Genomic DNA, 27,137 nt, shown 5'->3' with positions numbered 1-27,137 from the left:
TTAAAAAAAATTTTTTTGTTTTCTTATTTCTTTTTATTTAGTTAATCATTTTTAGAATAGAAAAAAGCATGACAGGTCCTCTTAAATATGAGATCGGGGGTCAAAAAGACCTCAGATCTCATATTTAGACTTAAATGCAAAAAAAGAAAAAAAAATTGAAACTGTCATTTTTTCAAATGACAAAAAAAAAAATGTTGCTTTAAGACGCTGGGCGGGACTGACGTTTTGACGTCACTTCCGCCCAGCAGAGCTATGGGGACGGGTGAAGGAAATTTTTCCTTCACTCGCAACCCCAGTCACTTTCCGAACAGTCCCGGTCGCTTCCGCCGCTACCGACGGCTCCGGAGGGCGCGGGAGAGCAGCGGGAGGGGGGCCCCTCTCCCGCCACCGATAACGGCGATCTCGTGGCGAATCCGCCGCGGAGACCGCCGTTATCTTGTACACCACCGCCCACTGAAAAGATGGATACCTCGGTTGTGGCAGCAGCTGCTGCCGTTACCGAGATATCCATCTTTAAAAACAGGACGTCTTTTGGACATGGGGCGGTGGTCAAGAGGTTAAACACCTCAGCAGCACTGTGTCTTCGCTGCCTGATCTGCAGTTCTTACCTGACTTCCTGTTCCTGTGATCTAATCTGTTTCCTTTGTTTGACTACGATTGATCTCTGTTATCCTGATCCCGGCCTGCCTTGTAACCACGCTCAGCTCTACACTGCTCGATTTCCTGTTGCCGAACTTGCCTGTATACTGACCGCTCTCTGCCTGTCGTTTATACCTACATCTGATCGTCTGTTACAGTGTCTCCCCACCCAGTGCACCCACTAGCATGCTTCCTGTTTCCTGCTGCACCAGCTGAACTGACAAGACCCAAGACGAACCAGGCACCCATACACAGGGCCGGATTTCAGACAAGGCCACCAAGGCCAGGCCACGGGGCGGCAGTGGGTGAAGGGGTGGCTCCACCTATCATCTCCGCTCATCCTCCCCACCCTCACTCATGGGAACGCTGCAAAGTCTGACTGACCACTTGAGCACAGAGCACTGCCCAAAGGTCTCATGGTCACTGGACTGCTGCACGTACTCCCCTCCCCCGCCCCCCTTTCTGCCGCACTCTGCAAGTCACCTGCCATGTGCAGAGCGCGGATAATGGCCGTAGCGATTGTGCTTTCTGTGCTCTCTCCTCCGATGGACGGTCTCCGAGCTGGCGCCTGTCAGTCATCGAGAAGCCAGTCTGCCACAGTCTACAGGTACTGTCTAATGGTCCTGCTCGACACTGATAGCATCCTGTAGTGTAGTAATGTCACCTCCCAAGCGACCTTACACACACAGCCCTGTTATTATGCCATCCTCCGGCATATGATGCCACCTACTGACCCCCTGCCATAATCCTTCTCCTCATCATCCCTTGTTCCTGGCATACCACCACCCTACTTCCTGTCATCATACTTCCCACTGTCAGCTTCCTACCAACTTACCCCCTGTCATCATCTCTATCCTCATTATAAACCCCTGTGCCTAGTATCCTACTACCCCACCCCCTGTCATTTTCATCCCCCCGCACCGCCAGCTCATTCCACCCACCCCCTGTCATTTTCATCCCCCGCACCGCCAGCTCCTTCCACCCACCCCCTGTCATCTTCATCCCCCTGCACCACCAGCTCCTTCCACCCACCCCCTGTTATCTTCATCCCCTGCACTGCCAGCTCCTTCCAACCACCCCCTTCATCTTCATCCCCCGCACTGCCAGCTCTTTCCACCCACCCCCTGTCATCTTCATCCCCCGCACTGCCAGCTCCTTCCACCCACCCCCTGTCATCTTCATCCCCCGCACTGCCAGCTCCTTCCACCCACCCCCTGTCATCTTCATCCCCCGCACTGCCAGCTCCTTCCACCCCCCCCCTGCCATCTTCATCCCCCCTGCACCGCCAGCTCCTTCCACCCACCCCCTGTCATCTTCATCCCCCTGCACCGCCAGCTCCTTCCACCCACCCCCTGTCATCTTCATCCCCCCGCACCGCCAGCTCCTTCCACCCACCCCCTGTCATCGTCATCCCCCCTGCACCGCTGGCCAGCCTCCTACCACCCCACCCTTTGTTATCTTCATCCCCCTACACTGCTCTGCCAGCTCCTTCCACCCACCCCCTGTCATCTTCATCCGCCTGCACCGCTCTACCAGCCTCCTACCACCCACCCCCTGTCATCTTCATCCCCCCTGCACCGCCCTGCCAGCCTGTTACCACCCCACCCCCTGTCATATTCATCCCCCACTACCAGCTTCCTACCGCCCCACCCCCACCATCATCATCCCATCTGTACATTATCATCCTCATCCCTCCTGTACCCTACATCTAGCATCCTATCACCCTACTCGAATGTGTCGGCTACTCCTGCTTGTAGGGGATGGAGGAGTGTATAGAAGGATCACCCATCTCTTGTATCATGTTGCAGTCTTTTCCCATTGTGGAAGTGAGTGGGGCCTCATGACTAAGGTTTGCCTAAGGCCTCACAAAGCCTAGAGCCGCCTCTGCCCCCACACCACCACCACTGATACCCCCACACCACCACCACTGATTCCACCCCCCACCACCACCACTGATCCCACCCCCCACCACTACCACTCATCCCATCCCATCTTCCCCAACCACCACCCTCACCACTGATCCCATCCTCCCATCACCGCTGACACTCATTTCAGGCAATGCCTCCCAACCACCACCCTTGCCACTGATCCTATTCCCCCCACCCCTCTGCCACTCATCCCATTCAATCCCCCCTACCACTGATCCCACCCCTCAACCACCACCCTTGCCACTCATCACATCCCCCCACCACCGCTGCCACTCATCCCATCTCTCCCTCACCGCTGCCACTGATCCTATCCCCACCCAACCACCACTGCTGCAAATCACAAGTAATTATTTTTTTTTGGTGGGAGGGGTTTAATATAATTATATTTTTTTTACCTAATTTCTATCACATGGGGGGGCGGCTTTGAAGGACCCGGCCTTGGGGCGGCAAAGGGAGTAAATCCGGGCCTGCCCATACACCGCCAGACTCTTGCGGCCACTGTTGCAACATCGGTGGCCCTTGAGCCGGGGTTGTACGAGAAAGCCTTCCCACTGCACGTCAGGCTCATTCGGCAGGTACGTAACAGATAGGAGGTTCGAAGCGGTGAGCCGTTCCATGTTCACCATGCTGGGGTCAGCGTAGCGACCTATCTTGGCTGCAACTTTGGTGTCTCAGACACTTACTGAATGGGCAAAGATATTGCAACAGACAGTAGAGGAGCATCAGCTTCCTCCAGAGTGAGTAAGGCTGGCTGACCAGTTGGTACAGGGCCTTATGTATGTCTGTGATGCCACTCTGGATGCGGCCCCCTTGATCTCCAGAGCCTCTGTATTTGCGGTGGTATTGCGCCGCCTGATTTGGCTGAAATGCTGGTCCGCTGACCAAGCATTCAAAAAAGCCCTGGCAGATTTGCCCTTCAAAGGTGGGAGGCTTTTTGGTACCTCGCTGGAAGACATTATTAGGGATGTCACTGGAGGTAAGAGCACACTTCTCCCTCAGTCCTCCAAGGGGAAGGAGCCACGTCATAAGCCGGGGCCTTCCTTTTCCACGCAGAAGCGGTATTTTCGTAAGTCGGGGCCCGCGGGCAGATCCGCCCAACCTGACAAAGGTCCAGCTAGGGGTCAGAAGTGTCTCTGGGTGCGCAAGCCAAACAAGCCGCCAAACAAGCCTGCTACCACATGAAGTTTTGCCTCCGCCCGTCTCATGGGTGGGCATAGGGCTTTGCGGGTTTGCAGATCGGTGGACCTCCCTGCTCTCTGACCAGTGGGTCAGCGAGGTGGTCACTTCAGGGTACGAGATAGAGTTTCTTTCCTGTCCACTAGGGATGAGCCGAATATACCCGCGTTCGGTTCGCACCAGAAGGTTCGAACAGACCGCGGGTTCGCGCGAACATTTAGAACCCCATTGAAGTCTATGGGACTCGAACGTTCGAATTCAAAAACGATCATTTTAAAGACCAATCTTCAATTTAATGTTAGAAAACGTTGTTCAGAACACGGGTCTTGCCCCAGGGAACATGTATCAATGGAAAAAAATGTTTTAAAAACTGTCGTTTTTTCTGGAGCAGCGATTTTAATGATGCTTAAAGTGAAAAAAAAATTGAAAAATTCATTTAAATATCACACCTGCTGGGTGTCTATAGTAGTGGCACGTGTTCAGGGCTGGTGCAAGAATTTTTGACACCCTAGGCGAAACCTTATTTTGTCGCCCCCTTGGCTCCTCCCCTGACCCCACCCCCTTTGTGCTTGCCCTGACCTTTTTAATGGCTGCTCAAAAACAAAATACAAATACCTTCAAAGTTGCTGCTTTCTCCACAAACCAAACTTCTCCTGCAATCCTCACTCCCAGCACCCTGCCATTCCCGCTCCCAGCAATCCTCACTTCCAGCACACTGCCATTCCTGCTCACAGCAATCCTCAATTCCAGCACCCTGTCATTCCTGCTCCCAGCAATCCTCACTTCAAGCACCATGCCATCCTGCTCCCAGCAATCCTCACTTCCAGCACCCTGCCATTCCTGCTCCCAGCAATCCTCACTTCCAGCACCCTGCCATTCCTGCTCCCAGCAATCCTCATTTCCAGCACCCTGCCATCCTGCTCCCAGCAATCCTCACTTCCAGCACCCTGCCATTCCTGCTCCCAGCAATCCTCACTTTCAGCACCCTGCCATTCCTGCTCCCAGCAATCCTCACTTCCAGCACCCTGCCATTCCTGCTCCCAGCAATCCTCACTCCCAGCACCCTGCCATCCCACCTCCCAATATCCTGCCATCACTTAGCCCAGCCTGCCACCTCTGTGACATGTGACAGCTAATGCGTTCAGGTGCTATTAAACAGCACACGCGCAGTTACAGCGATTGTGTTTATGTGCAATTAAATAGCCCACGTGCATTAACAGCTACTGCGTTTAGGTGCAAATAAATTGCAAACGTGCAGTAACAGCTATGCAGTGAACACTATGCAGGCAATACAACACGTTAGCGCACTGCATCAAGCACAATCTCCTGCCTGACAAATACTAATAGCAGATCTAGCTATGCTATACAGTGTATAAATATATGTACAACTCCTAGGGATGTAGATATATTCTCTACACACTGTAAATTTAAGTAAACTGACTAGCCTTCCTGCTTTATCTATCCATCTATCTATTTTTCTATCTATCTGGTAGAAAAGACACTGTGTGTCTCTATCTATCTCTCTCTCTCTAAGGCCTTGTACACACGACCGGATCTGTCCGCTGGGATTTATCCGCAGATCAGTTCCAGCAGACAAATCCGGTCGTGTGTAGGGCCTAGCGGACATTTTTCGGCGGACATTTGTCCAGCCGACGGTTCTCCAGCAGATAAAAATTTCTTAGCATGCTAAGAAATCTATCCGCTGGAAACCTGTCCCTCGGACTTATCCGGTCGTCTGTACAGACTCACCGGATAAGTCTGACCGATCCCCATCCCTCGCATGCGTCGAAGTGATTTGACGCATGCGTGAAGTATTTACCTTCCTGGGTCGTGCACGTCGCCGTGTCATCGTCGCGGCGACGGCGCGGACACGTCGTGACATGTGACCGCGGATGTTTTCCGCAGGGATTTTGATCTGATGGTGTGTACAGCCATCAGATTAAAATCCGGCAGCAGACATATCCGATGGAAACGGTCCGGCGGACCGTTTCCATCGGATATCCGCTCGTCTGTACAAGGCCTAACTGTCTGACTGATCTCTTTAACAAAGCCGGAACACACTACACGAGGCCGCCTAGCAGGCTGCCTTTTATAGTGTGGGGCGTGTACTAAACCCCCTGAGCCATAATTGGCCAAAGCCACCCTGTCTTTGGCCAATTATTGTTCTTCGTTTTTTGTGCGTTGTGATTGGCCAAGCATGCAGGGTCATGGTGCATGCTTGACCAATCAATCATCAGCGCGCCATGCCGCAGTGAATTATGGGCCGTTTCGTTTCACTCGAACTTTGCCGCGAACGATAGTTTTTGTTCGAATTCGTCGAACGATCGAACGGCCGATGTTCAAGTCGAACATACGTTCGTTTCGAACGCGAAGCTCATCCCTACTGTCCACCAAACAGATTGTTTCCCTCAAATCTACCTCTTCTTCTGACCTGTCGGACTGCCTTAATGGGGGCAGTACAAGACTTGCTGAGGTGCGGGGTAATGTTACCTGTGCCACTGAAGGAAAGGTTTCAGGCATCCTACTCAAATCTGTTTGTGGTCCGAAACAAGGACGGAGTCCGTCCAATCTTGGATCTAAAGTCCCTCAATGCCTTTGTAAAGGTTCAAAAGTTACCGGATGCAATCAATTTGTTCGGTGGTTACTGCGCTCCATCCGGGGGATTTTCTGGCCTCCTTGGACATCAAGAACGCGTACTTGCATGTTCCCATGTGCGACAGGCATCAGAGGTTTCTGTGCTTTGCGATAGGTGAAGACCACTATCAATTTGTGGCTCTTCCCTTTGGCCTAGAGCCAGCACCAAGAGTTTTCACCAAGGTGCTCGTCCCGATTCTGGCTTTGCTGAGACAGCGAGGCATTGCTATCGTGGGCTACCTAGCCGATCTTCTTCTGAGAGCTGCTTCTGGCTCAGAATAGAGGAGGAGGTGTCTATAGCCAGTCAGACCCTCCGAGAATTTGGTTGGGTGTTAAACATTCAGAAGTCAGTCTTGGTACCGACTCAGCATCTGGAGTACCTAGGATTGATTCTGGACTCCTCGGAGGCAAAAGTCTTCCTTCCTTTGGAGAAGTTGCAGACACTCCAGTCGGCGGTGAAATTGTTAGCATCACAAATGGTCGTCCCTCCGTTTTTGCATGCTAGTTCTGGGCTTCATGGTAGCCTCCTTCGAGGCAGTACCGTATGCCCAGTTCCACACTCGAGTTTTGCAGAAGGAGATCCTGTCCAAATGGAACAAATCTCCATTGTCTCTGGATCATCAGATTTAGATAAGTCACCTGGTCAGGTCTTCTCTGAGTTGGTGGCTGAGATCCCCGACTCTTCAGTCCAGGAAGTCGTTCCTTCCCTTCCAGTGGATTGTGATCACGACGGACGCCAGCCTCACAGGTTGGGGGGGGAGTCTGGGGGGTCCAGTCGGCCCAGGGTCACTGGACTCCGGACGAATCCTGCCTGCTGATTAATGTAATAGAACTTTGAGCGATCGGGCTGTGCCTCTCCTCGTGGTCGCAGAGGCTACAAGGACGTCCAATCAGGATCCTGCCGGACAACGACACAGCAGTGGCTTATGTCAACCATCAGGGGGGAACAAGGAGCTCGGCTGCGGCATCGGAGGTCGCTCACATCCTGCGGTGGGCGGAAAGGAGCGTGCCCGCTCTGTCAGCTGTTTACATTCCGGGCATAGAAAACTGGCAGGCGGACTACCGATGTGACCAAGGGGAATGGTCATTACATCCGGAGGTGTTTGAACTCCTTTGGCGGAGGTGGGGCATGCCAGACGTGGATCTCCTGGCTTCTCGACTCAATCGCAAGGTGTCAAGGTTCGCGGTCTGGTCCAGAGATCCCTGGTCAGACGCGTCAGACATGTTGGTGGCCCCGTGGGTTCAGTATCGGCTAATTTATGCCTTTTCCCCACTGAAGTTGCTTCCTCGTCTGCTCCGCAGAGTGGAGACCGAGGGGATCCCGGTGAATCTCATCACTCCACATTGGCCCTGGTACGGCGACCTTGTGCGCCTGGTGGCGGATGCACCTTGGCGGCTACCAATGCGGGAGGACCTTCTATCTCAGGGTCCCATACTTCATCCTGCTTTACAGTGGCTGGCTTCAACAGCATGGCTATTGAAAGCCAGGTACTAAGGGGACAAGGTCTGTCAGATTCGGTCATCTCAACCATGCTGAGGGCACGGAAGTCTTCTTCCCGAAAGATCTACCATCGCACTTGGAAGGCCTACATCTTTATGTGTGAAGAGATGGAGTGGTGTCCACGGACATATTCGGTTTCCAGGGTCCTGCTGTTTTTACAGTGTGGAGTGGATCAGAAACTTGCCTTAAGCACCATTAAGGGACAGATTTCAGCCTTGGCTGTTTTCTTTCAATGACCCTTGGCGACCCATTCACTGGTGGGTACGTTTGTGCAGGGGGTTCGACATGTGATTACCCCAATTAGACCACCACTTCCTCTGTGGGATTTGAATCTGGTGCTCTTGGTTCTTCAGGAACCTCCCTTTGAGAACATCAGAGAAATTCCTCTCTTGACGCTCTCTCTGAAAGTTTCATTTTTGGTTGCCATTACATCGGTCAGACGGGTTTCCGAATTGGTGGCCTTGTCTTGCAAGTCATCATACTTGGTCCTCCATAAAGATAAAGTGGTGCTACGCCCATAGCTTTCCTTCCTTCCGAAGGTAGTTTTGGCTTTTCACCCAAATTACGTCATTGTACTTTCATCCTTGTGTCCTCGGCCGTCGCATCCCAAAGAGGCTGCGCTCCATACTTTAGACATGGTACGTGCCTTGCGGGTGTACCTGTCCGCTATGGCTCCGTTCCGTTGACTCACTGTTTGTGTCGGTGTCTGGTCCACAGAAGGGCATGGCGGTCTTGTCGGCCACCATTTTTCGGTGGATCAGGCAGACGTCATCCAGGCTTATGCCCTTAAGGGGCGGGCACCTCCCTTTCCTGTCACGGCACATTCGACCAGGGCTATTGGTGCCTCCTGTGCTTTCCAAAAACAAGCGTCTGTCTCACAAGTGTGTAAGGCGGCGACTTGGTTGTGCGTTCACACCTTTTCCAAATTTTACAAGGTTGATGTGAGTGCATCTTCAGATGCTTCCTTCGGCGGAAAGGTTTTGCAGGCGGCTGTTTAAAGTTGCAATTCCTCCGTTTGCTCTGTTTGTTTGGGGTGAAGTTCATTTTTGATTGCTGTTCCCGCCCCTCATTTTTTTTACACTGCTTGGGGACGTCCCACAAGTCAAGATTTAAGAAAGCTGTGCCCGTCCATGGACGAAAAGAGAAAATAGAATTTTATGTACTCACCGTAAAATCCTTTTCTCTGTCGTCCATGGACGAACACAGCACCCACCCCTCCTTTTTTAAGTTTGTACTGCTTTTTACGAACTGAGCTGCTGACTGCAGGGCAGAGGGTTATGTCTGGAGGGACTGCCCCCTGGGCGGGGCTGTTCAACTCTGTTAAAGTAACATGTATTTAAATATCTATCATGTTCTGCCTAGTCCTCTCCTATAGAACAGGAACATAACCCACAATTCAAGATTTAAGGAAGCTATGTCCGTCCATGGACGACAGAGAAAAGGATTTTACGGCGAGGACAAAAAATCCTATTTTTATGTCACATGATATTACTGCTAAGGTTTCACTAAAAGACACACTAATGTGGATTTTAGGGCAAACAAACCCAATAAATGACCCCCATTTTTGGGTAAAGTATAAAAAACAAGGTTGCACCAAGTAAATAGATACCCAACATGCCAACCTTAAATTTTTGTGCACCCCGTTAAATGGTATCAAACTTCAGTACTCTATATTTTCTATAGGCGACGCTTCAGAAGCCCCCTATAGGTATCAGTTTAGTGTTACGGAGGAGGTCTTGTGTTAAGCCCTGTACACACGGGCGAGAATCCCGTCTATTAGAAAACCGTCGTTTTTCCTGATGGGATTCCTGGCAAGCTAGCCTTGCCAAGCCCTGTGTACACACGGCCATTCAAAAGAACCGCCATTCTTTTGAATGGCAAGATCGTGTGACGTCATCGACTACGACGAGCCGGCGCTCGTCACATTCGATGCCGTTGCCGCCATCTTGCTACACCCTACACTACCCTTGTATGCTACCACGCATGCAGACAGGTAAGTATACACAAACGACCGGCTTTCTCGGCAGGAAACACTCTGCCGAGAATCCCGACGAGAAAATAGAGAGCAGGGTCTCTATTTTTCTTGCCAGGATTCCTGGCAGTTTTCACACCAAGAAAGCATACACACGCACGGTTTTCTCTGCAAAAAGCTCTCCCAGCAGCTTTCTTGTTGAGAAAACCGTGCGTGTGTATGAGGCTTCAGAATTATTGCTCTCACTCCGGCGTGCGCCGCGATATGTAACATGTGTATCGCAATTAGCGTATTCACGTGTAGGCGTCCTGACAAAATGCGTATACGTTCATGTGTGTGTGTATATGTGGGGGTGGGAGGACCGCCAAAAAAAAGTGGGGGGATTTTATGTGTTTGGAAGTAAATTTTTTTTGCTGACAGGTTCTCTTTATTGAGACATGCAAAGTCTAAAAGACCCTGCATGTCTCCCCTGTACTCCACTAAATGCAGATCGCATTGCAAAACATTATTTCCTGGCTGAGTTTGCCGGAGACGCCGAGAACTTGACCCGGAGGTGACATCAGAGACGTCGCTTTCCGGGTCACTGCAAGAAGGGGAGGAGAGCGGATGTGTATCGGCTCTTCTCCTTCCCCTCCAGCCATCGCGCCACCCGCCATGACTGTCCCGGGCCTGCCGATAGGCAAGCAGAGCCTGGTAAGCATGGCAAAAATCTATGCTCAGAATATGAAACATAAAGTGTAGCGCTAATTATAAGTGGGATAAAGGATTGGGTATATTAATAATTAACCAATCATTGAAAAGTGTCCGTATGAAACACATTAAAGTAGTCCATAAAAAACTGTGAAAAAATTTATAATAAATGAATCCTCAAAATTCAGTTCACAGTGGATAAATGTGCAAAATAAACTTCAATAAAGAAATGGTAATAAATCTTCATAGGTAAAAAAGATGTATAAATCCAGCACCGAAATGAATGGAGGCTTACCAGAAGCTGTGGACCCAGAATAGGCTATACCTAGTGGGTCATTTGCGCTTTAAAGTTGATGATACCAGCGAGGAGGTGAAGTCCAACACAGGATCAGGTGAAAGTCGGTTCAGAAGCACCTTGTATTAGGTTGTAGACTTGGGTCCATATGGAGGTTCAGACACTCAATACAACGGAAGTTAGAAAAAAGAAGGCAAAAATGCACATAGTGTAAATCCGTTTAAAAGTTTACTTGATAGCAAAATCAAAAAATGGGTTACACTCACATTTTCAGCATTGGTAACAGGCATGTAACAAAGAGCAGTATTGTCAGCAAATTCCCGACATTTTTCAATCTAAACGATCATCGTTTAGATTGAAACATGTCGGGTATCATCAACTTTAAAGCGCAAATGACCCACTAGGTATATGCCTATTCTGGGTCCACAGCTTCTGGTAAGCCTCCATTCATTTCGGTGCTGGATTTATACATCTTTTTTACCTATGAAGATTTATTACCATTTCTTTATTGAAGTTTATTTTGCACATTTATCCACTGTGAACTGAATTTTGAGGATTCATTTATTATAAATTTTTTCACAGTTTCTTATGGACTACTTTAATGTGTTTCATACGGACACTTTTCAATGATTGGTTAATTATTAATATACCCAATCCTTTATCCCACTTATAATTAGCGCTACACTTTATGTTTTATTTTGTTTGTTTTTCGGAATTGATCCATTCCGTGGTGTTGGCTGCATTTTATAAGTTTTTTATAGTAGCGCGGTGTTTATCTATACTTCTAGTATAGTTATTTTCCATATGCTCAGAATATGACCCAAAGTTTTGATAGGACTAAACATGACATTTCTGCTGTAACCTGAGTCATAACATTTCTCCATTATATTCCCAGATATTCAGGAAAAGCACAAAAAACATCTGATGGAGAAGACTGAGACTCTAGTGGAGCATAGACCCCCAGGAACTACCCTGGAACCTCAAGGATTCCTCATCAATGAGCGTTATGTGAACCTGATTGTAGTCTCCACCGATCAGTTCAGGGAACGTCCCCAGAATGAACTGATACAGACTGGGGTAACACATGAGAAATGCTTGAAGAAAACACAGACTGGACTGGAACTCATTGTTTCTAATAGGCTGTTCCGATGGAACCACCAATCACATTGTGTACCACATGCAGTAATGGTGAGCGGAGTGCCAGGAATAGGGAAGACCACACTGATGCAGAAGTTTGTCTATGACTGGGTGACCGGAAAACACTACCAGAGATTTTCCTTTCTCTTCTTCTTCAGATTCCAGGACTTTAATAGACGTGGAGAGGTCAGCTTGGAGGAGATGATTCTTCATCAATATCCACATCTGAGGAGTCAGATTGGAAATATTTTACAAGATCCAGAGAGACTTCTGTTTATATTTGATGGATTAGATGAAAGTATTTACCAAATGGATTTTAGATCAAGTAGACTATTTGCTTACAGGGCAAAATTTGGTGAGATTGTGGTCAGTTTGGTGAGGCAGAGTCTTCTTAAGGGTTGCTCTGTACTGATAACCAGCCGCCCAACCAGACTGGCATCAGTTGATACTGGTGTTTTCCAGAGAATAGCTGAGATCATGGGATTTCTCCATGGAGACAGACAGACCTTCTTTAATAATTTCTTTGGAAATGAGGAATTGTCAGGAAAGGCTTTTCATCATGTGCAGGAGAATGACACACTGTACACTTTCTGTTATATCCCATCATACTGCTGGATCATCTGTACAGTGTTATCAATGTGCTTCAGAGCCCAACCAATCACTGATCAGCTGATGACATCATTACCCAAAACAGTGACACAACTCTTTGTAACTTTTGTCGCCAACATTCTGGCCAATCACAGCCAGAATAAAGAAGGTGGCCACACTGCTCGGGAACTGCTGACCTCTATTGGGTGGATGGCAGAACATGGAGTCATGAATCACATGATTGTATTTGATGAGCGTCATCTGGAGTCATTCAGTGTGAGAAATGATAATCATCTCTTCTCATCTTTCATGATGGCATCTGGTCAGCCTCCTGATGTGGATTACACCTTCTTACATCTCACTCTTCAGGAGTTTTTTGCTGCTTTAGTTCATTTTATTAACTATAATGCTGACAGATTACAGGAAACACTTGATGAGGCTAAATCTTACAAAGACGGCCGTGCTGAAATACTCCTCAGGTTCCTCTGCGGTCTCTCAGACTCTTCTACTAGATCCACGTTAAAGTCTCATGTGGGAGAATTGTCTACTCAGGCTGCCAGACATGTCATCACCTGGATCCAGGAGAAAATGCCAGAACAAACACCTGAAAAATCTATAAGAGGTGACAGAGATCTTTTTAATGTATCCTACTATCTCTATGAGAGCAGGAATAAGGATCTGGTGTCACAATGTATTGGATCAAATAAAGTTGACTTTTCTGAGGTCCCCCTCACCCTTCTGGATTGCTCGGTGTTGTCTTTTATCCTTCAATCCTGCAGAGAGACAGAAGAAGTAAATCTACATTCATGTAATATTCAGAATGAAGGATTGAGGAAATTTCTACCGGCTCTACGCAACATCAAGAGTTTAAGGTAATGATCAACTTTAAATAATACAATTTCTGTTAAACTGGAATTTTCAACAACTCCTCCAGATAAATTACTGATTATCGGATTACTTATTTTCTATTATAAGTGTGCTTTATATGTAATTATGTGAAAACATTGAATTGCTGCACAGAATGAACAGATGAGTAGAGGCAGTAGAATCTGATGGATGGGATGTCAGATCGCATTGACCCAATGTCTGTGGGGTCTAAGGTCTGACCTTGCAGAGGTTGAAGTAGGGGTTTTGCTTTTGCCAGAAAAAGCAGCCCATCCCCCAAGACTTCCTTGTACAAGTGGCTAAAATTGTTATTTTGCTCCATCAAAATCAAATTAAATAGCATTTTAGTCAATAAAGAAGTAATTAAACTTCAGCCTTCCTCTGTATCCCCCCACCTCCCTGAGATCACAGTTTAAAGGCCCAACAGTCTTTTTAAGGACTATCTGTGATAACAATTGTAGTCACTGTTCAGCTGTTTCACCCTCACCTCCACAGATTTTTTTGACGATCTATACTGTTTTTGCTTTCTTCTATTTAACATTTATCTAGTCTTTCTACTAGGTGAAAAAAGGGGAAGGGTAGTTTTGTGTTGGGGTTGAATATTTTAGAGTTTGTATGTTTTAGAAGGTATCGTTAACTTGATTTTTCTCTTGCTAGAGCCGTAAATCCTGCCATAGCTCTACAAACTAGCTATTGGAATTGTTTTGATCATACAGTTGCTGCTTTGTTCAGGAGGAATATCTGGGTCATGTGCAAGTGTTCTCCCCAGATATTCAGACTGTCCTTGGGTGCCAGCAAGGAGGAGGAAAGTAAAGTGTAGGCATTTTATGATGTATCTGCCGCCAACAGCACCATAATATGTACTACAGATAAGGAAGCACATGGTTCTGTACCACTACCACAGAGCATGGAAGCAGGAGCACCCATCTGAGACAAGTCAGCAACACAAAATACCCACTCCTTGTTCCTTACTTACTACATGCTTATTTCCACATCACTCTCCTATTGCATCCACCACCAAATCTCCAGGATCTAGCGACCCAAAGGGAATTCTTACATGGGGTTTCAGAGGTTTACCATACTCTATGCAGGGGGTAATTGAGGGCCATGGTGAGAATGGTAAAGCCAAGGATCTAACCTCAGGGGTATCCTCCTAATTTCCCTCATCATCTCCAGCAGCATTCTCTACATCCATGCCTTTTGGATTTAGTATGGATTTTAACGGGAAGTATGAGAAAAAACAATGCTATGGGGTACCCCTTAAATCCATACTAAACTCCATGCAGCTTGTCTTCCCAGAAAATGGGGAAGGCGGCCTCTCTGCCCCCTTTCCTGAACCAGACAAGGCCACGTGCCTTCAATATGGGGAGGCTCCCATGTCAATGTGGATGAGAGCCTCTTCCTCAAGACCCTGGTTTGCAAGTTATGGGCTGCAGGAGGGACTTGCTTGAAGCCCTCTTTAAGATAATGGGTAAGGGGATAATGTGAATGGGTAAGGGGTACCTAGTATGAGTCCTTTATAAAGAAAAAAAAAAACTCTGAAATTCCAGCATTGTAAATCCTGCCTTGATCACAAAAAAAATGATACACGTCCCTTCCACTCATGCAGAACATACTATATACAAGAGGGTGGGGATGTAGTGACATCACTGACCAGGAATAGACATTGCCAGTGGTGTCGCCACAACCCAAACTTTTTCCTTAGGCCCCTTTCACATGTCCGCTCCGCTCGTCCGTTTATTACAAGTCCGTTTACGGACTTGTAATACATCCCTATGGGATCGCGTCCGTTAGCTGATGGAGCATCCGCTAACGTCCGCGACCATCCGCGTCCATCGGGATCCGGTTTTGCGGATGGAAGAAAACCCTATTTTTCTTCCGTCCGGCGGAACGGATTGGATGCAGACGGACAGACGGTCCGTCTGCATCCGATTCTCCATAGGGGAGAGCGGAGCAGAGACAGGGCGGTCTCTGCACTGTGTGCGGGGACCGCCCTATCCGCCGACAGCTCAGCGGGGATGACGGATGATCCCCGCTGAGCTTTTGCGGACACACGGAGCGGACACAAAAACGGTCCGCTCCGTGTGAAAGGACCCTTACGTGGCCAGAGAATCCTTACATAAGTGAATTGAACTGAACTGGTGACATTGTAAGAACTTGGCGGTGCCTGCACTTGTCATTTAACAAGCATTGACAGTGGGAATCTGTCGTGTATAATACCAGTATTAACACTAGTATTACACATGATGCTCCCATATAGCCAAGGTTCAGCTGAACTTGTGTTTGAACTGAACCTTAAAGCGGGGGTTCACCCTAAAAACAAATTTCTAACATTAGAGTCAGCATACTAAGGACATTTACTTTCAGCAGGTAATTTTTTTTTTCTCCGTACATACCTTTATATTCAGATTTTGTCCAGGGCTTCCGCATTCTGATGACTTCGGGACTGGGCGTTCCTATCCCTGCCTCAGGGTTCCGATGACTGCGGGACTGGGCGTTCCTATCCTTCGGTTAGATCATTGACGGCTTGTGAAACAGGTCCCCTGTCACACAACGCGCGTCGCCGAGCTGCGAGTTGGCACTATACCATGTAGAGCTGACTGCGCAGGCGCCGTATAGTGATTTTGTCCATCGGAACCCGGAAGCCCTGGACAAAATCAGAATATAAAGGTATGTACGGAGAAAAAAAAATGACCTCCCGAAATAAATGTCCTTAGTATGCTTAGTATGCTAAATGTAATGTTAAAATTTTTTTTTTTTGATGAACCCCCGCTTTAAGCTTATTCCTAGTCATGGATTACCAGTGAAAACAAAAGTTCTGCTGTTGATGTTAAACCATACCTGCCATCAAAGTCACTGCACAGAGCACCTAAGTATGACATATTTGTAATGAAAAAAAAAAATAAAAAAAACAAGACTTTAATATCACTTAAAAAATTGACATGTTTGCTATCTGTTTACTCAACCCAACCTTATATTTTATATTTTACCAAAAAAAGGAATTTATATTCTGTGTGTTTGCACTAAAATTAATTGTATTAAATGTTTTATTGAAAATTTGCTTTGATAAACAATTGCACAAATATCATGTAACATAACATTTTTTAACTATTATCTATTTTTCTATAGGGCCTCTGCTTTCAGAAAATATTGCTCTAATGCCAAACTAGTTAATAATGCTTTTAAGATGTTAAAAATTTAAAGTATAGAAATTCAATACGGTGTTGCTGACACTGTCTGTGAAAATTGTACCATTCTGAAAAACTACATATAGCTTAAGAGCAACGCCCAAAACGTGATTTAAATAATTGCTGTTTTTTTCTGTGTGTTCTTTGAAGCAGCATTAAAATTACCCTCTTCTCACTGTACAGTATTTTTACAATGACAATATTTTTCATATTACCTCCAAAAATGGCCAAAACTTAACTGCAAGATTTACCCCTTCCCGATAGATTTCAATTGGATTTATCATTGGGTTTGGGCTTACTGAATTTCAAACAAGATTATTTCACAACAAAACTGATTTCAAAATCTTCATAATTCATATCCAAGAACAAGAGATAAGACAAAAAAGGGGCAGGGAATCCAAGGATATTCCAAGTACAAAACCCCTCAACCCAAAACAGTGTGAGGGTGTGTATGGAATGGGACTTTGAGTGTGCCACAAAGAGAAATAAAAACCCATAACAGTTTATTACAAAAATTAAAACGTATATATTTCACACTCATAACAGCTTTAACAGCTTCAACTCTTCTGGAAAGGTTGTCCACAAGGTTTAGGAGTGTGTCTATGGGAATTCAGCAGGCTTCGGGTCATCTGGCTGGGCGGCATGCTCCATGTCATCTGGCTGGGCGGCAGGCTCCGGGTCACCTGGCTGGGTGGCAGGCTCCGGGTCACCTGGCTGGGCGGCAGGCTCCGGGTCACTAGGCCGAGCAGCGATCACCGTAAGGGCAGGCTGGGTAACAGGCCCCGGTTCAGCAAGCTGGATGCCGGGCATTGGCACAGCAAGCCGGATGAGGGGCACTGGCACAGCAAGCCAGATGACGGGCACTGGCTCAACAGGCCGGGTGACAGGCACCGGTTTAGCAGACTGGGAAATGGGCACCGAAACATCAGGCTGAGACACGGGCACTGAAACTTCAGGCTGAGACACTGGCACCAAAACTTCAGGCTGAGACACGGGCACCAAAACTTCAGGCTGGGACATCGGATCTTCAGGCTGGTTTCTCTGTGTAGCCACTTCTGGTCAGAAATGGCCTTGGTATACTGTCATGAACCAGGTGTGACCAGAACTGCGTAGATAGCAACAGAGAAACACCAAACACAAGTAAAGTGTGAAAATATAGTGATAAATGAATAATATAAATACGACCACTTCCAATATTACACAGTGCACAATAAACCAACCAACAGACAGAGACCCACAAATAGCAACAGTCAGACAGGTATATACAATAAATGGGAAATACCGGAATCATAAACAATCATAGCCAGGCCAGGGTCATTCACAGGAGATCAGCAGATGGGGCTAGGAGCAGGACAGGAGAGGGCGAGGATGGACGGGATCAGACTGCATGGCAGGGATACAAGGTAACAGGTGGGACAGGATATGGACAAGAGCAGATTTGGAGACCTTTCCAACAGAGCATCCACTGGATTACTGGGTCTTGAGGATGGACCACTGGCCAGAACTTGCTCAATATGCAATTGAGCTACTGGCCTGTCCTGCATCCAGCGTTCTTTCTGAACGCACATTCAGTGCTGCTGGAGGGTTTGTAACGGATCATAGTGTGCGCCTGTCCACAGACTCCGTTGATAGGCTCACATTCATAAAAATTAATCAGTCTTGGATCAGCAGCTATCAAGCACCTGATGCTGATGTAAATGATTGAATTTTCTATGGATGTGGGATTCCTTGAAGACTGCCTATGCTGACTATCCTATTCTTCCTCAATCTTGATGATGCTAGCTTCCAACAATATTTTTGGTTTAGGGCACCACCACTCAATGCCCAATTTTCTGCCCCTGTTTTAACAGGGGCATGTACTGTAATTACAATTCTTGATATACTATTTCATAGCAGGGCCTGTTCACGTGCCCACCAAGAGTTACTGTGAGGGCTACCAGTGTTCTGGTACCCAATTTTCTGCAGAGTATATAGGGCAGGCCGTATAGTATATATACTGCTGTTCAGTGTATAGGGGGCCTGGGGGACCCCCACGCCATTTAAAAAAAAAAAATTGGGTGCAGGGACCCAAAAAGCCTGGTAATGGACTGGGGGGGGGGACCCATGCCATTTTTTTCAACGATTTTCATCTATATTGCTGGGACCCGACAATATATTTTTTCCTTTAGAAATGTAATTTTGCTGTGGTATTGTTCTAAACATGGGAAAAATGTGCCACTTTACAAGCCCGGAGGATTTGGCTGCCCAATAGCCAGGCCTTTTTTTGTGATTCGGCCCTGCGTCAGTTTAACTGACAATTGTGCACATGGCTCCCAAACAAAATTGGCATCTTTTTTTTCCCACAAATAGAGATTTATTTTGGTGGTATTTTATCACCTCTGCGGTTTTTATTTTTTGCGCTATAAACAAGGAAAAAAGGGACAATTTTATAAAAAAAAAGCAATATTTTTAACTTTTTGCTATAATAAATATCACCAAAAAAATATATAAAAAAACGAATTTCTTTCTCCGTTTAGGCCGATATGTATTCTTCTACATATTTTTGGGCAAAAAAATCACAATAAGCGTATATTGAATGTTATGAAAGTTATAGCATCTACAAAATAGAGGATAGTTTTATGGCATTTTTAAAAGGGACATACGGGACATACGGTTGCATCCTTTTGCGCAGCCGTGCCATTCTGCCGACGTAAAAGTACATGCGGCGGTCGGCAAGTGGTTAAAGGAATATTTAATTTTTATTGTTTCACTTTAAGCATTATTAAAATCACTGCTCCCGAAAAAATGGCTGTTTTTAAAACTTTTTTTACATTGATACATGTCCCCTGGGAACACTTTTGATTTTTCACGTTCGTGTCCCATAGACGTTGTTCGTGTGTTTGAACTTATTTTTTGCCTGTTCGCATGTTCTGCAGCGAACCAAACCAGGGGATGTTCGGCTCATCCCTAGTCATGAATAATAACATGATCTGTGACCCATTAATTTTTTAAAAAAAAGAGGGTCTTTTTTCAATGGGTACGAATCTGATTGGTGTTCTACTGTGTATAAGCTATATCTGAAAAAAAATATAATGAAAATTCCAAAGTCAAATATGCACTGCTATACTACAACATACAGCTTTAATGGAACCATAAACCTGTAATTTAAAAGATTTGTTTTAATTCTGGAATTGATATATGCCCTCCAATGCCTGACTTCCCTGTGTTTTTTTTATAACAATAGTTTGTTTATGAGCCCCACAACATTTTATTTATTTGCCCCCTAGACTTTAGTGGGGTACATAAAAAAGTTTGGATTTTCTGAATGAAGAAGATGTTTTGCGCAACTGGTCATGAATTGAATCCGGGCAGATTAGCAAATTCTTAGGCCCCTTTCAAACTGGGGTGGGAGGTGCGGTGGCGGTATAGCGCCGCTATTTTTAGCAAAGCTATACCGTCGGAATTGTGGCAGTATTCGGCCACTAACGGTGCGGTTTTAAACCTCCCCTTAAGAGGCCGAAAAAGGGTTAATACCGCCGGCAATGTGCCTCTGCAGAGGCAAATTGCCGGCGGTATAGCCGCGGTTTCCCATTGCTTTCAATGGGAAGGAGCGGTAAACACACTGCTCCTCTCACCGCTCCAAAGATGCTGCTAGCAGGACTTTTGGAGCGGTCCTGCTAGCGCACCGCTCCAGTGTGGAGGCCCAAACCGCTGTTTGGGGTCGGTTTGCAGGTGCTATTTTTAGCGCAATAGCGCCTGCGAACCGCCCCAGCGTGAAAGGGGCCTTAACCACTAGCAATGCTTATTCCAGCCTCACACTGTCTGCTGACACACTTCATGCTCCATACACAAGGAGATTCAATTCTGTGCTCATCCTGTGTATGGAGATATCACCGTCTCTACACATGGATGACAATATTGGGGGGTCTACTCCATTATAACATTTTTATTATAACATTTATTTTTTTTGGAGTTTTATAAAGTGATCTAATATAAATGATTCTAAAGAGAAATGTGTTCAATTCAAGTATAGAATAGTTACATTAATTCCTGGGGAGAAATGTATTTTCTTCTGGTAACATTCTTCTCTTCTTCTACAGATTGGATAAGAATCACCTGACAGACAGTTCCTGTCCCTATCTGGCATCTGGAATAAGAAATAACCAGACACTGAGGACACTGGACCTGTCTAAGAACAATCTGGAGGGTCCTCATTTCAGGAATCTGATGGAAGCTCTGACAACAAGCCGGATAGAGGAATTACTGTGAGTATAACAGGACTAAGGCTAGGTTCACACTAATGCAGTGTGGGAAACACCACAATCCATGCGCATTTCCTGCAATACATTCAGCACCCCAAACACAGGTTGCAAACACAGTGCATTTGATACCAGATCGCATGGTACAAAATGTCAATGTGATCTAGTTGCAGTGCAGTTCAAAAATTGTTGCATGCACATCTTTGGTGCAATGTGGTTTGATTTGAGCCTATTCAAAAAGAATAGTCTTACAATCTATGTATTTGGATATCTGGTAAAATAGATGAGATTATAGGAAGTCATACAGGAATTTAGGAATTTCACTTTACTGCAGTGAGCAATTCGAGCCTTATACATAATTCCTTTTACTTGACATGACCATCCACCGCTCAGTGTCAGGGGATCTCTTCATTACTTCCTATGAGTACAGAGATCTTCTCAGCAAAGATAAATAGAATATCACATAAAAATCATCCGTTCCAATCACTAGCAATGCTGATTTTTACCTTGCACTCTCTGCTGATACCATTCATGATCCATACACAATGAGAATATAGCACAATACGAGTCATGTCAGTGGTATTCTGTGGTAATCCTCAGTGGTGACATCTGTCCAAGAATTTATGGATGATTATTAAAAATAAAATTACATGTTTCTCCCTTTCCATAAATGACAGTGAACAGGAGAAAATCACCAGTAAATTTGCCGGCTTATCTGTGGCTCTGTACAGTTTTGGTATCAGCCAATTAGCAATGACCTGAGCTCAGCTCAGAATCAGTTTGGGCTTGGCTCATGCTTCTGTAGGGGGAAAGGTTTAGTTGTGCATTGACATTACGGCTTGGAGCCTTTTCTGCAATACAAAGGAGAGAAGAATCCAACTGCTTGAGTCTGGATGGGCAATGTTTGCTGCTAAAGGATAGAGGAAAGGTAAGTGTGCATTATTCTGTGGGGGGGGTTCTGATCTTATGGGGTAGCGAATGAGTTCACTAAGGTAAGAGAGGAATCTGACGTAAGGGTGCTCTATGGATTCTGATGTAGGGGGTTTTCTGTGAAGTCTGATGTAAGGGGTGCTCTGTGGACTCTGATGTAAGGGGTACTCTATTTACTCTGAAGTAAGGGGGCTCTAGGAACCCTGATTTAAGGGGGAATTCTGGAAACTCTGATATAAGTGGTGGCTCTAGTAACCTGAGAGCCCCTTACATTAGAGTTCCGTTTTTCACCATAGTCCGCAGCATTCCCCATTACACCAGGGTTTTCAGCATTCCCCTTTACATATGAGTCCAGCCCTTAAATCAGGGATCCAAGTACACCTTTTATATAAGAGTTCCTGGAGTTTCCCCCCTACAATTTAAGGGGTAACTCTATGCACTCAGATGTAAGGAGGTCTCTGGGAACCCTAAATAAAGTGGAATGGTGGGAACTCTGTTGTAAGTGGGTGTAAAGCTTCTCTTTACACCAGAGTCTCCAACCTTCCCCCTTACATCAGAGCTTCCTTATATCACAGTTACCAGGGTTCCTTATTAAATCATGGTTCCCAGCGTATCCCTTACATCAGAGTCCCCAGAGTTCTTCCTTATATCAGAGTCTGCAGAGTTCCTCTTTACAGTGTAAGGGATATATCCACCTCAGTTCCGGAAGGTTTTACCCATTCATGACCAGAGCATGTTTTGCTATTCAGGGGGGTATCTGTACTGTCTGAAAGAGACAGTCAGTACATCAGGATTGATCAATTTTCAAATATACTGTATACAGTATATTATAGTTTGTAGAATGTATAACTTTCACACAAACTAAATATCAAACACTGATTTGGGTTATTTTCATCAAAGAAATGTAGCAGAATACATTTTGGCCTAAATTTATGAAGAACGATAATTTGTTTGCAAAATTTTTGGTATTTTTTGGTATTTTTTTATTTAGAAAGCAAAAAATAAAAATCCAGTTCTTATTAATGTAAATACCATCAAAAGAAAGCTCTATTTGTGGGGAAAAAATGTACAGTGTTACATGACCGAGCAATTGTTGATTTTAAGTAGCATAGTGCTGAAAAGCAAAAAATACCCTGGTCATAAAGTGGTGAAACCTTCAGGTCAAGTAGTATCCATTGTCTTAGTTTATAACATGAATGTCTGTCTTATTTCAGGATGTCAGTAAAAATGTGCTTGTTGGTAAATTTTCCAGTTGTTATCAATAATAAAATTAATGGTGGGCTGGCAACCTTGGTAATCTTGTTCATGGAGATATCACAGTCTCTACACATGGATGACAATATTGGGGTGTCTACGCGATGATCTGGAGTTTTATAAAGTAATCTAATATACATGATTCCAATAAAGAAAATGAGTTCCATTTATTTAGAGAATAGTAATTTCTGGGGGATAAATACATTTTCTTCTGGTAACATTCTTCTTTTCTTCTACAGTTTGAAGAATAATAACCTGACAGACAGTTACTGCCCCCACCTGGCATCTGGAATAAGAAATAACCAGACACTGAGGACACTGGACCTGTCTGTGAACAATCTGGAGGGTCCTCATTTCAGGGATCTGATGGAAGCTCTGACAACAAGCCGGATAGAGGAATTACAGTGAGTATAACAGGACTGACTGAGACAATAATATTCTGGGACAGTTCATATCCAAAACAATTTACATTGTCATCAACATGGATGTTTGGACTCTATTAGGGCCGGTTCACAATGCCGTGACTCAGTGACGTCACTAGGGTTGGTGTCAGCTGGTACAGTAAAACATGGTGTCACCCCCTTCTGTCTATCCTGCCCAGCACCCTGCAGCAGCACATGGTCACTTTTTCTCCTTCTTCAGCTGCGGGATCAGCCAGAGTGAAGGAGTCTGAGGAAAGAGTGGAGGAGGCAGCAACACCCCCAGCTTCAGCATGACTTGCATTGACTTCTGTTAAAGCCCAGGGCAGTGCACACCCCCCCCCAAATTACCCCTTTTTGGAAAGTAGACATCCCAAGGAATTTGCTGAGAGCATGCTGAGCCACGGGAAGATGTTATTTTTTGTCATATTTTTTTTTAATTTTGACAAAAAAAATTCCTTTTTCTTACACAAAGTTGTCACAATAACCACTTAAAGGAACACTAAAGGTTCATTTTTTATTAGATCAATTGATTGCTGTAAGCTAGAGCATTTAAATATCACTTACCTCGTTTTTCCTTTTGACCTCCAAAATACAGTAATCCAGGTTTGAAAATGCCATTTCCTGTCTCTCCTCTTCTTGATTTCCACCAGCACCTGAGCTGTTTTGCATGGTGGAAAGCAGAATGTGCTCACCCCGTCCCTATGACTACAGCCCTGCATGAAGATGCTCTCTTATCCCTCACAGGCATGGAGGCTAAGCCTAATGGGAACTGTAGTTCCCATTAGGCCGTGATGTATCAAGAATGAATGCGCACCGCAAACCAGGAAGTCAGTGAGAATAACGATTCAGGAGTGCTGGAGGTGAATAAAACAGCTTCATTTCAACAGGTATCAAACTAGTTATAAGGCAAAACATTACTTTTTACTTTATCAGCTACTGTCAGACTTTAATTTAGGAGGAAAATATTTTTGTCTTTACAACCCCTTTAAGGACAGGGCTTTTTTTTGCTAGAAAATTACTTAGAACCCCCAAACATTATATATATTTTTTCAGACACCCTAGAGAATAAAATGGTAGTCGTTGCAATACTATATGTCACACTGTATTTGCGCAGCGGTCTTACAAGCGCAATTTATTGGGAAGAAATACACTTTTTTTTACCTAAAAAATAAGAAAACAGTAAAGTTAGTCCATTTTTTTTTTATTGTGAAAGATAATGTTATGCCGAGTAAATTGATACCCAACGTGTCACGCTTCAAAATTGCGTCCGCTCTTGTGGAATGGCGACAAACTTTTACCCTTAGAAATCTCCATAGGCGACATTTACAAATTTCTACAGGTTACCAGCTTTGAGTTACAGAGGAAGTCTAGGGCTATAATTATTGCTCTCGCTCGACCATTACCTCACGTGTGATTTAACCACTTAACCCCTGGAACATATTGCTGGTCAAAGACCAGAGCACTTTTTGCGATTCGGCACTGCGTCGTTTTAACTGACAATTGCGCGGTCGTGTGACGTGGCTCCCAAACAAAATTGGCGTCCTTTTTTCCTCACAAATAGAGCTTTCTTTTGGTGGTATTTGATCACCTCTGCGGTTTTCAGTTTTTGCGCTATAAACAATAGCGACAATTTTGAAAAAAATAATATTTTTTACTTTTTGCTATAATAAATATCACCCAACAATATATATAAAAAAAAAATTTCCCTCAATTTAGGCCGATATGTATTCTTCTACATATTTTTCGTAAAAAAAAATTGCAATAAGCGTTTATTGATTGGTTCGCGCAAAAGTTATAGCGTTTACAATATAGGGGGTATTTTTATGGCATTTTTATTAATATTTTTTTACTAGTAATAGCGGAGATCAGCGATTTTTTTTCGGTACTGCGACATTATGGCGGACACATCGGACAATTTTGACACATTTTTGGGACCATTGGCATTTTTATAGCGATTAGTGCTATAAAAATGCATTGGATTACTATAAAAATGCCACTGGCAGGGAAGGGGGTTAACACTAGGGGGTGGGGAAGGGGTTAAGTATGTTCCCTGGGTGTGTTCTAACTGTAAGGGGGGTGGCCTCACTAGGGGAAATGACTGATCTTCTGTTCATACGTTGTATGAACAGAAGATCAGCATTTCTCTCCCTGACAGGATCGGGAGCTGTGTGCTTACACACACAGCTCCCGGTCCTCGTTCTGTAATGAGCGATCGCGTTTGCCCGGCGGCAATCGCGCCTGCCGGGCACGCGCACGGAAGTCGGGGGCACGCTCCCCTAGTGGCCGCTTTTAGAGCCAACGTTATACTACGGGCTCTCGCGCAGGGGAGCCGACCTGCCGCCGTAGAACTGCGGGGGCTGGTCGGCAAGCAGTTAAACTCCGTTTTTATATGCGGGCATGACTTACATATGCGATCGTGTATTTACGCAAGTTTTTCAGGAGGGGGTGCTTTAAATTCATTTATTTTTTACTTTTTTCTTTACACTGTCTTTTACACATCCCTTGTAATAGAAAACAAGCATGACAGGACCTCTTAAATGTGAGATATGGTGTCAAAAAGACCTCAGATCTCATATTTACATCAAAATGCAAAAAATAAAAACATAATCATTAAAAAAAAATGTTTCCCCTTTAAGAGCATTGGGCAGGAGTGACATTTGACGTCGCTTCTGCCATCCAATGAGATGGAGCTGAGTGGGGGCCATCTTTCAGCCTCACAGGGGTACGGACACGATCGTCTCTGCCGCTAGCAACAGCTCTGGTAAGCGGTGGAGACGACCGGAGCGTGGCTGGAGGGGGGCCCCTCTCCCACCACCGATAAAAGTGATCTCGTGGTGAATCCGCCGCTGAGACCACTTTTATCTAAAAGCCAGCCGCCCGCCATTTTTATAAATACTGGGGTTATGGCAGCTAGTTGTTGTTTTTTTTATTTTTATTTACCTTTAGTACCACTTTAATTTAAACATGTAAATCCATATGTGAGTAAATCTTCTCACCTGTGACCTTGATCAAACATAAACGTGCAGATGCAGAGCCGTCTTTAATATGGTTTGGGCCCTGGGCAAACATTTTTTTGGGGCCCCCCTCCAGCTTATTTTGGGCCTGGCTGGTTCACATGTATGTGTTTTGGAGGCCCTCGTTTGTGCAGGCACAGCAGCCCATTGATTTAAATGGGCTGCCATGCCTTTGTTTCCTGCAGAAAAAAGGTGCATTCAGTATTTTTTAAAATACAGTTGCCTTGAAATCAATTTTTCTTTTGCACCATGCTACTTACCTGCAGTTCTTGCATACACAAACGCACTGTGTTTTTAAAAGCGTGACCTAAACGTCTAAAAATGCAGCAAGTTTGACAGTGCGGGAACTGCAGATAAGTCACAGCAGACAGCATAATGGACAGACAGTGCTGTATTTCAGTACTTGATGGGCATAGGTGTGCCGTGTGCGCAGCCTATTACATGAGGCATGCGCTTTTCTTTGCAGGAAACGCAGGCATGGCGGCCCATTCAAATGAATGGGCAGCTGTGCCTGCGCAAATGTGGCCCGCCAAAACACATACATGTGAACCAGCCAGGCCCAAAATAAGCCCATCAAGCAGTTAAATACAGACAGTAATGCCATGTGCTGTGAGGCCTTACTCAGCCTGGACTGCAGGTCTGGTCT

General features: G+C 45.5%; 1 protein-coding gene across 2 annotated transcripts in view; it reads left to right on the top strand.

The window, feature by feature from the left end:
* LOC120920587 (NACHT, LRR and PYD domains-containing protein 3-like) overlaps positions 1-27,137 on the top strand; it is a 223,805-nt gene that overhangs the window by 20,048 nt on the left and 176,620 nt on the right. For both annotated transcript variants that reach the window (XM_040332737.1, XM_040332738.1), the window contains exons 6-8: positions 11,731-13,432; positions 20,713-20,877; positions 23,295-23,459. In XM_040332737.1, the coding sequence (XP_040188671.1) occupies positions 11,731-13,432; positions 20,713-20,877; positions 23,295-23,459 (2,032 nt within the window). The remainder of the gene's footprint in view (positions 1-11,730; positions 13,433-20,712; positions 20,878-23,294; positions 23,460-27,137) is intronic.

Source organism: Rana temporaria, chromosome 13 (genome assembly GCF_905171775.1).
Source record: "Rana temporaria chromosome 13, aRanTem1.1, whole genome shotgun sequence".
Lineage (NCBI taxonomy): Eukaryota > Metazoa > Chordata > Amphibia > Anura > Ranidae > Rana > Rana temporaria.
Note: the sequence above shows the minus strand (reverse complement) of the source record. Positions and strands in the feature narration are given on the sequence as shown.